The 15387-nt window shown below is 44.8% G+C and overlaps 1 protein-coding gene across 2 annotated transcripts in view; it reads left to right on the forward strand.

The window, feature by feature from the left end:
* FCHSD2 (FCH and double SH3 domains 2) overlaps positions 1-8347 on the forward strand; it is a 121530-nt gene extending 113183 nt beyond the window's left edge. For both annotated transcript variants that reach the window (XM_038128344.1, XM_038128353.1), the window contains 7 exons: positions 1945-2079; positions 2380-2463; positions 2588-2765; positions 3396-3616; positions 4553-4682; positions 4829-4911; positions 6014-8347. In XM_038128344.1, the coding sequence (XP_037984272.1) occupies positions 1945-2079; positions 2380-2463; positions 2588-2765; positions 3396-3616; positions 4553-4682; positions 4829-4911; positions 6014-6097 (915 nt within the window). In that variant the 3' untranslated portion in view covers positions 6098-8347. The remainder of the gene's footprint in view (positions 1-1944; positions 2080-2379; positions 2464-2587; positions 2766-3395; positions 3617-4552; positions 4683-4828; positions 4912-6013) is intronic.
* Positions 8348-15387: the final 7040 nt, after the last annotated feature.

The following is a 15387-nucleotide window of genomic DNA, read 5'->3' on the forward strand; positions in this document are numbered from 1 at the left end:
GCTCCTGTGTTTAAAAAAGGCTCTGTTGACCTTGGCAGGCCAGACAGGGACAGCCCAGAGATGGAATTCCTAGAGCTGGGACCAAAATTATGCCAGAATTTAGAGGAATTACTGCAGTTTGTAACAAGCAGCACTTTGACTCCAGCCTGGAGGAGTGGATAGTGTTTAACAGAGCTGGGGAAGGGGCTGGAGCCCCAGGAGAGGCTGAGGGAGCTGGGCAGGGGCTCAGCCTGGAGAAAAGGGGGTTCAGGGGGAACCTTGTGGCTCTGCACAACTCCTGACAGGAGGGGACAGCCGAGGGGATCGGGCTCTGCTCCCAGGGAACAGGGACAGGACCTATCTGTGTATATATGCAACAGAACAAGATAGATTTATATATATATATATACATATATACATATATACATATATATAGATATATATAGATATATATAGATATATATATATATATATATACACTGTTCTTTTCATGTATATAATCTGCTTTTCTGATCACCTCCCCTGCATTTCTTCCTGTGTTTGCTGCCTGTCCCACACCTTTACTGTCCTTCTGTCCCATACACTGATTCCTTGCTGGTGCCATCCTCCATCCCAGACCCTGCAGAAGGATGAGCTTTATCAAGCCAACCTCTCAGTTTCCTGTTTTCCCTCTCCATGCCTGCTTCCCAAATGATTCCAGCTGAGGAGCTGAGAGCAGCCCCCACACTGATAATGGAGGCGTGTTTTTCCTCCTCGTGCTAGAAAAGCAGAAGCAGATGTTGCCCAAAGCTTCTAGACATGATTTGCTGATTTCCATGATGTCCCAGCTGGATGTCAGCCCTTGCTGCAGGGGCCAGGCACAGCAAAAGGCAGAGAAACAGGAGGGGAAACCCCAGATTTGCCACAATTTGTCGTTGGTTGCTGATCTCCCAAAGCATTGCTCAGCTGTAGGACAAGTTTTTGATTATCCCAACATCCATGAAGGATAGATGGAGGCAAACTGCTCTTGGATGAGAGTTAGTGAGGGAAAAAAAATCACCAGAACTGCAAGGATTTGGTTTGGAAATAGTAACATAAAAACTAATTAAGTCAGAATGTGATGAAACTTTGTGCTCTTCTAGTCCAGGCCTAGAAGAGCAAAGCTGTCAGAGACCTGGTTTAGGGAAGCTGCCCTGGGAATTGGTAGGCTCAGCTTTTTTGTTTTATCAGTCTCTCAGTTTTCTGGGGGAGGACCAGATTCACTCCCAAATTAATAGGAATAAAAACACAGGGAAGATGGCTCTACGTAACAGTGTTGCCTTTGATTCACAGAGCTGTTTTCATAGAATAATTCATCATTTTTCATGTGAGATAAAGTTATTTATTCAAAACATAACCTGGGCACAAGGCCAAAGCACAGCTCCTGGCAGTCTTACCCAAACTTGTATTTTTCCAGCACATTGACTTAAGATTTTAGTTAAACTTTTATAGCAAGTTTTTACAAATCTTCCTGTCTCTTAAGAATTTTTGTAATAAACTGCAGCAAATCTATTGTGTGGGATACAACAGCTAGAAGGTTGATTTAGAGGTTTATTTTTTTAAGCTTTAGATATTTTCACTGCAGATTTATTTTATAACTTGTGGTCACAGGTACATTAATCTTTCAGTAGCATAAATTCCCTTTATTCCAATAAACTGTTTTTTGTGCCATTGCAGTGGCATCTCCAAAGTACTTTAGTCACAGATTATGTGAAAAATGGATTTTATAACTGTCCAGCAGTTGAGCTGGAGCTTCCAAAATCTTCTGCAGTACTATTTAAAGTCCAGGTGCTTGTGCTTCAACAAAGAAATCCAACTCAGTTACATTCAGTAACAATAAGTCATAAAAAACACACACTGAAAAATATTGACCAGGTCATTTTTATTGTTATTTCTTCACCAATTTTTAGCAGCTGCTGTAATGCCAACTGGAATTTGTTTTACCAGGCCAATGCTGATGCAGAAAAAGAAGAAGGTGAAGAGTTTGAAGACAGCATGGATGTTTTTGATGACAGCAGTTCTAGTCCTTCTGGTACTCTCAGAAATTACCCCCTCACCTGCAAAGTTGTTTATTCCTATAAGGTTAGTGATTTTTTTTAAAATTGATTAGAAAAATGAATTGTATGTAAACAAATAATAAATGTGTCTTTGGGAGCTTGAGGTTTGCTTTTCTGATAGGGTGAGATTCAGGGAGGTTCTCAGGCAGAAGGGCTTTTGTGAATGGCAGAACCTTCAATGGGATGTTTTAAATCATGTTAAAGCTTTCAGTTTTTTAAAAAACATCACTTCTAATAAAAGTCTAGATGGAAATGTTCTTTCCACTGCCCATGCCTTGCCCTAAAAGCCACTTTCCTTTTCCATCCTTCCTGTCCTACATTCCAGGCTTCTCAGCCAGATGAGCTGACCATAGAGGAACACGAGGTGTTGGAGGTCATTGAAGATGGAGATATGGAAGACTGGGTAAAGGTATCATTTTCTCAGCTTGTTTCCATGAACTCCTTTAGGATGGAGGTTGGGATGGGAGGGAATGCTGGGATTCTCTCCAGAGCAGTGCCCCAAGCAGAGAATGGCTCCTGTTGTTGGTTCACAGGCACGGAACAAGGCTGGCCAGGTGGGATATGTGCCAGAGAAGTACCTGCAATTCCCAACCTCCAGCAGCCTCCTGAGCATGCTGCAGTCCCTGGCTGCGCTGGACTCCCGCTCCCACACCTCCAACAACTCCACGGAGGCTGACCTGGTGCCAGGCAGCCTCAACGGAGACTCCAATGGTAAATCCCACTTAAAAATACAGAGGGTATCGAGCTGACTCTTGGAAACACTCTGGACATCGAGTCTGGGAGAGTTTCCCAGATTTCATGGAGTCACAGAATCATTAAGGGTGGAAAAGACCTCCAAGATTATGAAATCCAAGCTTTGACCAAATCCCACCATGTTGCAAAGTCTGCTTTTTTTAATGCTGCCAGGCATGGGAACTCCACCATTTCCCAGCCTGTTTCAATTTTTAATCACTATTCCAGGGAAGAAATTTTCCCTAATATCCAACCTGAGCCTCCCCTAGTGCAATTTGAGGCAATTTCCTCTTGTCCTATCTCTGATTTCCTGGGAGAAAAGGCCCCACAACCTCCTTTCAGGGACTTGCGGAGCAAGACTGACCCATATCTGAACACAGCCATTCCCAGTAATTATCTCAGTAATTATCTTTCTCATATTAAATCTGCATAATTCACCTCCTCAGTTTATACAGCTGAGATTAAAATTAAGGAAAACTGGAATAATCTGACTCAGCAATAACAGAATCTTTAAAAGAATTTCAAAATCACCGGCTCCAGCTATCAAACTTGGTGTATACTTCCATTTTTTTCCTTAGCTCATTGGGTTTTTCCTTTTCCATTTTGCAGTCTGTTTTGTAAAAGCACTTTATGATTACGAGGGGCAGACAGATGACGAGCTGTCCTTCCCAGAGGGAGCCATCATCCGCATCCTGAACAAGGAAAACCAGGATGATGATGGCTTTTGGGAGGGAGAATTCAACGGCCGCGTCGGGGTCTTCCCCTCGGTGTTGGTTGAAGAGCTCACGGCCTCAGAGAATGGAGAGGCTCAGTGGACTGGGGATATCCAGGTATGGAAAGAGGTGTTGGCTTGGTTTGTTATTTGCAAAGTTCTGTCACTTCTTCAGGGAAAAAAAAAATCGAAACCAGTTTAAGAGAAAAAATATCAGAAGCTATTTAAGTAAAAAAAAGTAGAACCAATTTAACGAAAAAAAAACCAACCCAAGCCCTCAGTGCTTGCATTTTAGTTTCTTACCCAGCCTAATAACTATCAACTGATGTAGTTTTGCAAATTTGTGAATAAAGGCAGATATTTGGATAGAAAACAATCAAAGGAAAATTTGCAGTTTACTTCCTGTCATTAATTTATGAGAGGCTGAGATGTTAGACACGCCATGGCAAAAAGAGAATTACAGGCTCTTTCAGCCCTAATTTAATGTTTTCATACTTAAATCTGTTCTGTATGCTCTCAATTTTGAGGGGCAGGATACTGCCAAGTTTTGGATTACAGTAATTTCTGCAGAAATGTCCTGATTTCTACTGCACAGTTCTATAATCCTTATATCGTGTTAGAAAATCAGACACATTCCAATGTACAGTTTGGCACTTCCATGTTTTCTACAACAGAATTTTTCAGTATTTTTATTCCTTGATTTAGGAAGACCACGAAAATGAACATTTAAATGCATTTTGGGTGGGGATAAAACTCGTGATCCCAACACTTCTATGTGAATCCCACTTGGCAGAGCAGCCTTTTTGTTTCGAATAACCTTCAGAAATCCTCTCTGAATTACCTGGGAGGGGCTGAGAATTTCTGTTCAGTGGCAACCTGTGATTTTAAAAAATGGAGTCCCTGTTGGATACCTTGGCTTTCCTTCCCAAACTTTCCTGCCAGCTGCTTTTCCTCCAGAGGGAACTTGCTGGAGTAGAGTTGGGTTGGAAAACCGGTGTGTGTGCTAAATGTGCCAAGGAGGATTTGCTGCAGCTTCTCCCTTTTTTTGGCACAGGTATCCCCCACTCCAAAGGCCAACAACTCCCTGCCACCACTGCCTCTGTACGACCAGCCTCCCACCAGTCCCTATCCCAGCCCGGATAAAAGAGGATCCCAGTTTTTCCCCAGGTCTCCATCGACAAATGGTGAGAAATCTGCAAACATTTTGGGTAAAGGCTTCATTTAGACACCCTTCAGAGGGGCAAAAAAAGAAAAAAAAGATCATTTTTACAACATAAATTCAGCAATACTGAGGGGCTTCTTTGTAATAAGGTACTGCTTATTCCCTCAGAAAACAGCTTTGGTTCAGAGTCCCCTGGATTCTCCCAACCTCCACGAATTCCTCCGGAAAGTTCCTATGGCAAACTGCGGCCTGTAAGTGACCGGCAAATCCTGTGGGTTTTATTAATAAAATATTTAATAAAATATTATGTTATTATAATAATATTATATTATAATAAGTGTACGAATATTACAAAATACTGATATTCATAGGGTAACAGCCCCTAAAAAGAGCTGAAAAAGAGGTGGGGAGTAAATGCCAGAAGAGGTCAGTCCTGTGGTTTATACAGTGCTATATTTCCTGCTTTCCAGCAGTTTCCTGCATATTTGGGATTCTGTTTATTTCCACCCTCTTTGGTTTGAGGGGTTTGGATTCACGATTCCTAATGATGAGGGTTTTGTGTTGTCTTTGCTGTCTAGAAAAAGGATATTTGCCAGAAAAGGAAGGGAAGTATTAAATCACTTAGAACTCGACAAAGTCCATCTCCTACAATTAACTTTGAAATCAAGTTGTGAGGTTTTCAAAGCCCTAAACCAAATCATACTAAAACATAACATTTGTCTTTTCCTGGCCTTCTCAGTGAACAAGGTTGCAGAAAAAAGAGCAATTTTGGATATTCAAATAATATATTTTGAATATTGAGATAGTATTGGGCAGTTTGGTGCAGATTTGCACCACAGTTCACATTTTCCAGAGCAAGTCTGGTATATTCTGAAATGGTGTCCTAAAAACCCTGTTGGCACTAAAGGTGATCTCTGTCAGGAGCAAGAATGACTGATGTGGCAGAGTGTGAAAACAACATCATATTTTGGGTTTGGGAGGTTGAGGTCAGTGGTTGATGAAATATCAGTGAGTCAGGTGCAGCAAAACATCCTGGTAGTTCCCACTCCACAGAAATTCCAGGCAAAAGCACCATCAGATTCAGCATGTGATGAGCCTTTCCCAGGTTTCCATCCTGGCTTATCCATGGATTAAATCTGGGATTGCACCCTGGAGGTAGTCTGGGACAGGTCGTAAGGAAAATCCCTGATGGCTGAACTGGGCAGCACTGGAGCTGCATCCCGCTGGGCACACAAACTGTTTGTTGGCATCATCTCTTGGGGTGAGCCTGGAGCTCCGTGCAGGAAGTGTCAGGGGTTTCTGGTGGAATTTGGCCATTTTGGGGTAGTCACAGGCTGGTTCTGAATGTTGCAGGTGCGAGCAGCTCCACCCCCCCCGACACAGCACCACCGCCGGCCCACAGAGAAGATCGAGGACGTGGAAATCACTCTGGTGTAATGAGGGGACTGGCTAATTAGTAGTGCTACAATCAAGGCCAAACACAGCTTTTGGTCAATCTCGTTTTTAGGCACCTTTGCATGATGAAGACTTGGACTAGAGTGAGCGATAGGGAGGATTTTATGTGGCAGTGACCTGGCGGATTCCTTCCCACAGTCATGAATATTTTGTGCCTTTTGGTTTTTTTTGTTTGTTTGTTTGGATTTCTCGACATCATTCTTCTTCTCTTAGCACAAACCAAGACAGGCCAAGATTGGCTTTTTTTCTTGGCTGGAGATGCTCCATTTTGATGTGGAGACAAAGAAAGAGCCCCGTTCATGCAGCTTAGTCTTAGCATCCTTTGCTCCTGTGCATTAGTACAGTATATTACTGTTGCCATAGGAATGTGTTAAAGATTGTGGATCCTTCCAGTAGCATCACCTGCCTGATCAGGTATTCATCAGAAGAATGAAAAAGGGAACAGAAAAAGAAGTCTAAAGGAGAGGCTGGCTCCTCTTGAATCCCCCTACAGAAAGGAAGAGATGGGAAAATGATCTCCTGGAGAAGCAAAAGTGTTCATTCCATGGGTGCTCCCCTTGTCAGTGATTCACAGCTGAACATTCTGCCTTTGGATTTTTGTGTTTACTCAGTGCATTTACTCATAGAGGATCTAACATGGAGGTGCTGAACCAGCAGCAACATCTTCTTCCACAGCAGAAACAACGGGTAGAAAAGCAAAAAAGCAAGTGAGATTTTTGTCTAGATCTGGAAATTGAGCTGCTTTTTCTTTTCTTTTTTTTTTTTTTTCTCTTAGCAGATTTTGGGGATTTTGGTTCTTTTGTTGGGTTTTGTTTTATTTTTTAAAGCATTTGGGTCACTCTTATCCCAGTTATTGCCGTGTACTTTATTATCCAACGTTAGCAGTGTATCTTTGTCATCAAACCACCTGAGTTCTAGAGTTAGCAGTTCCATTTAGAGTAGTTACATGCATTTAGTTGTTGCATTGGATGGCCCTGTAGCCTTTTCTCACCCCAATCCCATTAACCAGCCAAAGCCAGGGAGCCAGGAGCAGCTCCAGGTTCTGCCTTCACACCACCTTTGTGCCCGAGATGTGCCCAGTTCCTCTCAGGGAAGAAACTGAAAGGAAAAGAGTTTCACATTTCTCTCAGAGAGCTCTGAAAAGGGAGCTTGGATTTTGGGTTTTTCAGAGAAAAGGGCGAAGAATATTCTGAAGTTGAATGTGGAGCGGAATGGTTGGAGGAGAGGGAAAAACTGGATGAAAGCAGATTTTTCTTTGGGTACTGACTAAAACATTGTCAGCATTCTCCATCAGATGAAAACTTCAGATCAAAGGCATCCCAAGGTTGGGTTTGGAGCTGTTTGTGGGTTCTCTTGTGTCTTCATGGTTTTTTCTCAAAACCAGTAAATTTTCAACCTTTAGTTTACTAACAAGGGCTATTTTTTGAGGCTGCATTTACAACAAAAACCCAACAACTCATCTGACAAGATTTTATCATAAACTTTGCACATACTTGGAAATCCCAACCCAGGCTGGGTCTCCGAGACATCCAGTGCTTGCCAGTCTCCTTTCCCAGTGGGATCCTTAACCAAGAGTGGGGCTGTCTGAGGGCAGCAATTCATGGATCAGTTATGGAATCAGTGACTGTCCAATGAAGTCTTTTCCATATTTTATTCCTTCTTTTGCACCTCTTGTCCTGTTGATCTGTTTGAGGTCTTTTTATGTGTTTATCAAACTTATTCTTAAGTTTAAAAAGAAAAGTTTTTTAAAAAAAAAAAAGGTTTAACTGTTTGCAAATATTTTGAGATCTTTACAACGCAGAAGAAAACCAAGTTTTTGCCATAATGTTCATGTTCAATTCTTTTGGCCAGTTTCACCATTTTTCATGTTCAGTTCTTTTGGCCAGGACACAGGTCTGTGTCCTTCACACCCGGACTTTCAAAAATCCAGAAAATTTTTATTTAAAAGTCTCTTTAGTTGTATTTTAAAATATTTTCTGTAAGAGCTGCTAATTTTATTTAAAAAACAAAAGTGAAAAAAAAGAAAAAAAAAAAAGAAAAAGGAAGAAAAGTTGTAAAAAGATGCCTCCTTTTTAACTATGATTTCTTCATACAGGGCATGTATCGGCCGTCGCATCATGTACAGCTCAGTACACCCTGAAAGCATCAGTGCAAATGCTTTCTTTATATTGGCTGTAAAAAGTTTGTATTTATTATGTATAAAAAGTTGAATAATAAAAAAGTGGAACTAAATCCCTGGTGCCCTGGGAGACTTGGGGGTGGGGGGGGGAGGTTTGAGGGAAAACCCAGGGATAAAAATCAGCATTTTCTTGAGAGGGACTTGGTGCTTTTACACAGAAATTTGAATCTTGTGCTTCGGGAAAAGGACATCCTTAAAATCAGCTTTAAACATCTTTTGGAGGGGACATTTATACAAAGAACAAAACGTTGCCAAAAAACTAAGAGCCGGCAAAAAAGCTTCACTTATCAAAATAATTGCTTAATAGCCTTGATGCAATTAGGATAATTGCCTAAAGAAAGCGAGGGGAGTGATTGATAACAACCCTTCAGAGTGATTGTCCCTTAATAGGCTTGATTTGCCTAATTGTGCCAGGAGCATTCCCTCTCCAGCTCTGGGATTCCTCTGTGGGCTGCATTTCCACGTTGGATTTTCTCATTGCACTCAGAAGCTGCCTGTCAGTGACCACCTCCTTGCTGGGCTAATCCCAGTTTCCTACAGCTGGTAGGTGCCAAATGATCCATAATTTCCACGTGCTCCCTGGTTTTGGAGACTCTCTTTCCTCATGGAACACAGCACTTTGCTGTGGGGTTGGGTGGGATCTTTTTGCACTTCCACTCTCCCCACTGAACTGTTGCAGAGGCCTTCACTTTTCCCCCTGAGCTCCTGCAGCCTCTTCCTTTGAGAAATCCCATCTTTCCTGCTTTTTATATGGATTCATGGTGCTCCCCTAAAAATTATTGTCCTGCCTTGCTGCTTTGACAGCTCTGTCCTTTTCACTTCTTGTTTGTTGCTTGGGGTCCTTTTCACCACCTCTACAAGTTAAAAGTTATTTACTCCTCATATCCACTTTTCCTTTCTTCCATTTTTAACAGACCCCCTTCATGCCTCCTCTTGTTCTCCTTCCCAAACAGAACCAACAGAACTGTGCTGTGATCCCATCATTCTTGCCATTAACTGATTTCCATGAAAACCTCTTCTCCCTGAAGTGCCTTTCCTGCACAGTGTGAGCAGCACACAGCGACCACTTAGAGGCAAAAAGAGATTCTAAGGAACCACAAAGGCTCCAGGGCACTATTTCCTGCTTGGCATAGTTAAGAGAAGGAATCTGGGGAACCTCCCCAGTGCAGAGGGTGAAATGTGGGTCTCTGCAAGTCAGCAGCAGGATCTGTTAGAGCCAGGCTTTCCTCTGGTTGCTTTGGTTCTCAGATTTTGGTTTTAAACTGAAAGAATGGAAATATGGATTGGGTATTAGGAGGAAATCCTGCCCTGTGAGGGTGAGGAGGATCCCAGAGCAGCTGTGGCTGCCCCTGCATCCCTGGAAGTGTCCAAGGCCAGGCTGAACAGGGCTTGGAGCAGCCTGGGATAGTGGAGGTGTCCCTGCCCATGGCAGGGGTGGAATGAGGTAATCTAAGATCCCTTCCATCCCAAACCAGTCTGAGATTCAGTTATTTTCAAAAGGTGAATAAGACTCTGACTGGGTAGAAGAAATGGGGGTAAACAATATGATGTTTACTTCAAATTATACCAGGGTTTCTTTTTGTTTCTTTTATGGAAATATTCAAAGGAACCAATGCAGTGGGCGAGTTCTCTTTCCCTTCTAGCACAAATGTCTCTCACTGCTGATAGCAATTAAAAAAGAAAACAAAAACTGCACCATCTTCTCTAAATAAAGCATCTTCTGCTGCTTGGAAGTCTGGCTGCTCTGCAGCTTGCACTGCTTTTCCAGCAAGGTCCCTGTAATTAATAACTTGTAAATCCCATCATGGCAGGGGCAGGATTAGCAGGGGATCTACCTCAATCAATCAGCCCCTGGAGCCTCCCAGGAAGGAGGGGATGCCACTGCCAAGAGAGGAGTTCTATCTCCCCATATTTTTTCCATTTGCAGATCTGCTGCCCCACATGAAAATCTTAGGAAGGGTGGGAGTAAATGTGCTGTCCCCCCACACCTGGACAGGTGTGTCCAAGAGGGAGGAGTTCAGGGATGTTGAGACCTCAGTTCAAGGCACTGAGGGAGGCTGGAGAAAGTGAGAGATGAAAGGGAAGAAAACTTAACTGAAGTCAGGGATGCAGCAAAGAGACAATAAAAAATGCAGCCAGGAAAATGCTGACGTGCTTGCCATGCCAAGTGGTTTCCTACTCCAGGCATTCCCCAGGGGGATTGAGGATTACAGATCTGGCAGCAGGATCAGTGCAGCAAGTGAGCCTCTGCATTGCAGGTCATTTCAGCCAGAAAATGAAAGAGAGCACTGCAGTGATACCAGAAGGGAGGTGGGAAATCCCTCTGCTTGGTGGAGCAGCACAAGGAGGAGGGGGAGAGGAGGATTCTGACAGGTACCTGTGCATCTCCTGGGATGCTGGCACTGCTGGGAAGAGCCTGGCCCCATCCTCTTGGCACCCTCCCTTCCAGTACTGCTGCACATTGAAGAGTTCCCCCCCAGCCTTCTCCTCTCCAGGCTGGAAATGTAGAGAATCCTGGAATAGAATCAGAGGACAGGAGGAAATGGCCTCAAGTTGTGCCAGGGGAGATTTAGGTTGGATATGAGGGAAAAAGTCTTCACTGAAAGGATTTTCAGGCATTGGCACAGCCACCCAGAGCAGTGGTGAGTCCCTGGAGGGATTTAAAGTCGTGTGGATATGGCACTTGGGGACATGGGGCAGTGGTGGCCCTGGCAGTGCTGGAGGAATTATTGGACTCCATGATCTGAAAGGATTTTCCTGAAAGATTCTCTGGCAGGGAGAAGCTCTGTGCTAAGCAGTGTTGGGCTGAGGGCTGTGCAGTGGCCATGGAGACTCAGGAATGGGGTTCCAGGATCGAGGCTTCTGACTGAACCTCCTTAAGGATCCAGGGAGAAAAAACAATATTCTGCCATGGCCAGTGGCAGCTTTGTGTGTTGGAAGTGGCTTGTGGAGGCTTTCAAATCCCAAGTGTGGTCCACATCCCCAGGGAGTGAGGCCTGAGGTGGTGTCTGCCACATCCATCCACACCCCAATCCCATTCCTCTTGCTCTTGCCACTTCAGGTTTTTTCCCTGCAATCCATTTTCCAGCCTGTCTCTGCGTTAAGCAATGATTCTTAAAATCCCTTTTGCTGTCTGCTGGATTTCCCAGCTGGTATCCAAGGGGAACAGGACATCCATGCGACATGCAGCTCTGGGCATCAGGAATTGCCTCTTTTCAGAAGCTGTCACTGCCCCTTGCCAGCCTGGACCATGGCCAGGGATTAAATGGGCTTTACAGGAGGCTTTGGATTCTCTTCTGTCATTTCACCCAAAGGTGTGTATATGCCTAGAGTGTTCTGGGTCAGGCAGGGATGTCTGTGAGGATCAGGAAACAGGGATAGCCTCACCTTTGGGGTGCTCTGTCTTCACTATGGAAGGAGAAGCTGTTAAACCACGAGTGTGCAAGCTGAGCTCCACAAGGATCCCAGGATATTCTGAGCTGGAAGGGACTCCCGAGGATCATGGAGCGCAGCTCTCGGAGATTAACCCCAGACCTTGGCATTATTAACACCATGCTGCAGTTCTTCTGGCAGCTAACAAACATCCCACCCAAAACTCACCTGGATGTGAGGTGAACATGGAATGGGCCCCACTGAGGAGGAGCTGGGAGCTCATTTCTTCCCCCCACTGGCATCATTCCTGGATAAATCCCTGTGTCCTGTTTGCCAAGCATCACCTGAAGGTTTCTCCTTCCAAAAACCAGTCTGTGCCATGCTGACGTGCCCCTTCTATTTCAAAATTGCTTTTATTCCACTCCCAGATTTTCACCTTTTTTTGATGGAGTGGTTTTGGGGTTGGATTTTTCTTTTTGAATGCAGATTGAAGAGTGAGTGCTGTGAGCTGTGCTTTAGCTCTGCTGTAATTAGTTTTGTCTACTGTAATTGCTTCTCCTTTTTGCATTGTTTAGTGAAAGACGAATGAATTTCCAGGTCTGGTTGCATTGGGAGTGCTGACAGCAGCTTTTTAAAATCCCACAGCACAGCTATTTGTCTTTTTTATTCAGCTGAATCCTGCAGAGTGGGACAAATTCAGCTTCTCCTCTGTGTCCTGGGCAAATTACTGCACTAATTAATTTCTCTAAGACTGGGGCCTCTTTGCTTAGCAAAGGGAGGGGATGGAGGGAGGGCACTGTCTGGAAAACAGCAACAACCCTGGATTAACTCCTGGAATAAACTGCATGAAGAGACATGAGAAGCTGATGGTTTAAAAATAAGGTTTATGGGGTTAAAAAATGGATATTGTGTCATTAATCCCACTTCATAAGAACATCTTGGTTTCTGAGGAGGGAGCAGCTCTAGTCCATCACCCTCTTCATGCTCCCAGGGTTTCCTGCTGCAGGTTTTGTTGTGGGATTTTGAAGAGAATTGGCATTTTTCTTGGGAATTCAAAGGCAGAAGGTATTGCTGCTCCTTAAAAACGAGGGAGGGATGCTTTGTGTGACAGCAAGAGGAGGGACAAAGAGGGGAATATGGCCTAAGGACTTGGGGGGGTTCTGAGAACATCAGAGACAGTGGGAGATGACAAACCCAGTGACAGGATGCCAGGAGAGAAGGACCCTGCAGAGGGAAGCTCCTTTGAGCAGAGAGGGGAAGCAGTGAGTGCTTGGACTAGCCAGGAGTTTCTGTGGAAGGATCTGAGCACTCATGGGGTGCTTGGGACATCAGAGCTGAGGCTGAGCCAGGGATGAAAATGGCAGGAGAGAAAACCAAGTTTTAATGTTGGTTTTTTTTTTTTTTTTTTTTTGTCCAACCTTTTATCTTCTTTCCAAACAGAAATTTCATTCCAAATATTAAATTCAATGAATATAAGTAATAATAAATACAGCACTCCCAGTTCCCTCATTGTTGAGGTCAGTGCAAATTATTCCCCAAGGACACTGTTGGAGTGGGATTGCTCTGGGATAACGAGGGAATCTCCTGTTAATTCAGCTGGCAGAGCTGCTCTGCCTGACAGTGGGGAAGTGCTGCTGCTGCTTTCAAAATTACCTGACCAAGCTAATCTAAGTGTGGAGACAATTTATTGATTTGGAGTCCCAGCCAGACATAGATAGAGATAATTCTGGGATGTTAGTGGTATTATTCCTACAGAAAAGCAGGCTGGGTAAAGATTTTCAGGTTTTTATTAGCCCCTGCCAAACAACTGGGCTGCATTGCAGCTTGAATGTTTAATTTAAGATGTGGATGGCTGAGATACCAAAAATCAGAGCTCTCTGGGTGGTGGTCACTGAATATTTCTGCTGAAACTGCTCATTTTCTAAAGCCAGCAGCCCCTCACACAGCTTTGAGCTTTCCCTCTAAAGCTATTTTTAACAGATAAAGGGGGGGAAAAAAGGTGTTAAGTTTGCAGCTCTGCTTTTGCATTCTGGTCAGGTGTCTTGTCACTCTTCATGGCTCTCCTGCAAGCTGGCATCCGAGGGTTCTGCTTAATGTCCTAGAAAATAACCTTGTGCTTGGACCAACAGCCAGTTTATCACTGCTGCTCCCTGGCTGTGTGCCTGGGGTGGAGAAGGGACAGGGGAAAGCAGGGAGAGCTGGGCATTACCAGGCTGCTTCTGGACTGGCAGCTCCCTCCCTGCTGCCACAGCACCTGGGCTCAGCTTGGTAAAGCAGTTCTACTTCCCCTTGTCCAAGCAGGGAGCTGAAATCTGGGATTGAGGGTCTGGGATCTGAGCCTTGCAGCCTCAGCAAGTTCCCTCAGTGGTACTTGCCCCCAGTGCTCTTCAGCTATGTTGAAGGTGTCATCTTCCCACATGGATGGCTCCATGGATTTCTCTGGCAGTGGGAAGCCATTCCCCCTTGTCCTGTCCCTCCAGGCTCAAGTGTCATGTCAGCAGTTCTACCACGAGGAGCAGGGAGTGGCCTTTGTCACCAGCCTTATCTCAGTGCACCTGTAAATCATCACAAAATGTGGTGCTGGGGCAAAACAGCCCCTCCTGCCCTCAGCCTGTTTCCTGGGGCTTGAAAACCGATTAAGAATCACTTGCTTGAGCTGCTGGCTCTCGGGTGACAGTGCCAGGGCAAGCTGCTCTCCTGGAAATGCCCATTAAAGTTTCAATTTCCATCCCTCAGCCAGAGCCGTGGGGCTGGGTGTGAGCTGCTGGAATGACCTCTGCCAGCAGCCACTCGGTTCATTAAACAGTAATGAGCCCAGGATTCCCAGCTAAGCAGCACACTGAGCATCCTTACTCCATTTCCTGTTTTTAAAGGAAGTTTAAATTGTTAATAACCTGCCTGAAGTCCTTAAAGTGAATCTGGGCAGCAAAGCAAAATCCTGTGTAGCAGGGCAGATGCCCAAAGGAAGGTGTCAGAGTGATGGAGCTGTTTGGGAACAGCCACTGACACAATGACAGCAATTTATCAGATGTGGTGGAGGTGACAGGCTGGGATTACAATCGAGTTGGCTGCTGGCTCAGACTGAGCTTCACTAACACCTTCCTGAGTGCTGCAATTCCTGGGTTAAATCCAGACCATGTCCAGTGCACAGCTGCTGTTTTGTCCATTTGGTGGTTGGTTTTCAAGCTGTGATGTGTCCTCAGAGGTGTGAATTCTCCTGGAGGGTCCCACACACCTTTCCAGAGCAGTTATTCATCCTTAGCCTGGAGCTGAGCTGGTGCTGCCAGCTTAAAATCCCACTTTTCCAACTGCAGGGAAGGAGATGGGATTGGGGCAGCTGAGAGCTGTCTCTGCCTGGACACACAGTGCCCTCTTCCATCCCTGTCCTGCAGGATCCTGCCACCTTCCCCTGCCTCCAGAAGGTTTGCTGGACTTATTCCCCATGTTCTTGCCAAGCTAGAACAGTAAATCCTGCTGGGTGTGAAATGGTTACAAAAGGCCTGTGAATGTGGCCCTGACTCCCAGCCCTGTTCCCTCCATCTTTCCCCACTCTGAAGGGCTGCTCCATGTGGGAAGGCAGAAAACATTTCTCAGGAAGATTTCCAGAGGTGTCAGGGAGTGGTGAGGAGCTCAGTGAGGGGTTTGTACAGCTTGGGCAGCAGCAGCTGCTCCAACTGCAGCAGTAAATTCTAATACAGCATCTCCTGCAGTAAAATTCCTG

Source organism: Motacilla alba, chromosome 1 (genome assembly GCF_015832195.1).
Source record: "Motacilla alba alba isolate MOTALB_02 chromosome 1, Motacilla_alba_V1.0_pri, whole genome shotgun sequence".
In the NCBI taxonomy this organism is placed as follows: Eukaryota; Metazoa; Chordata; class Aves; order Passeriformes; family Motacillidae; genus Motacilla; species Motacilla alba.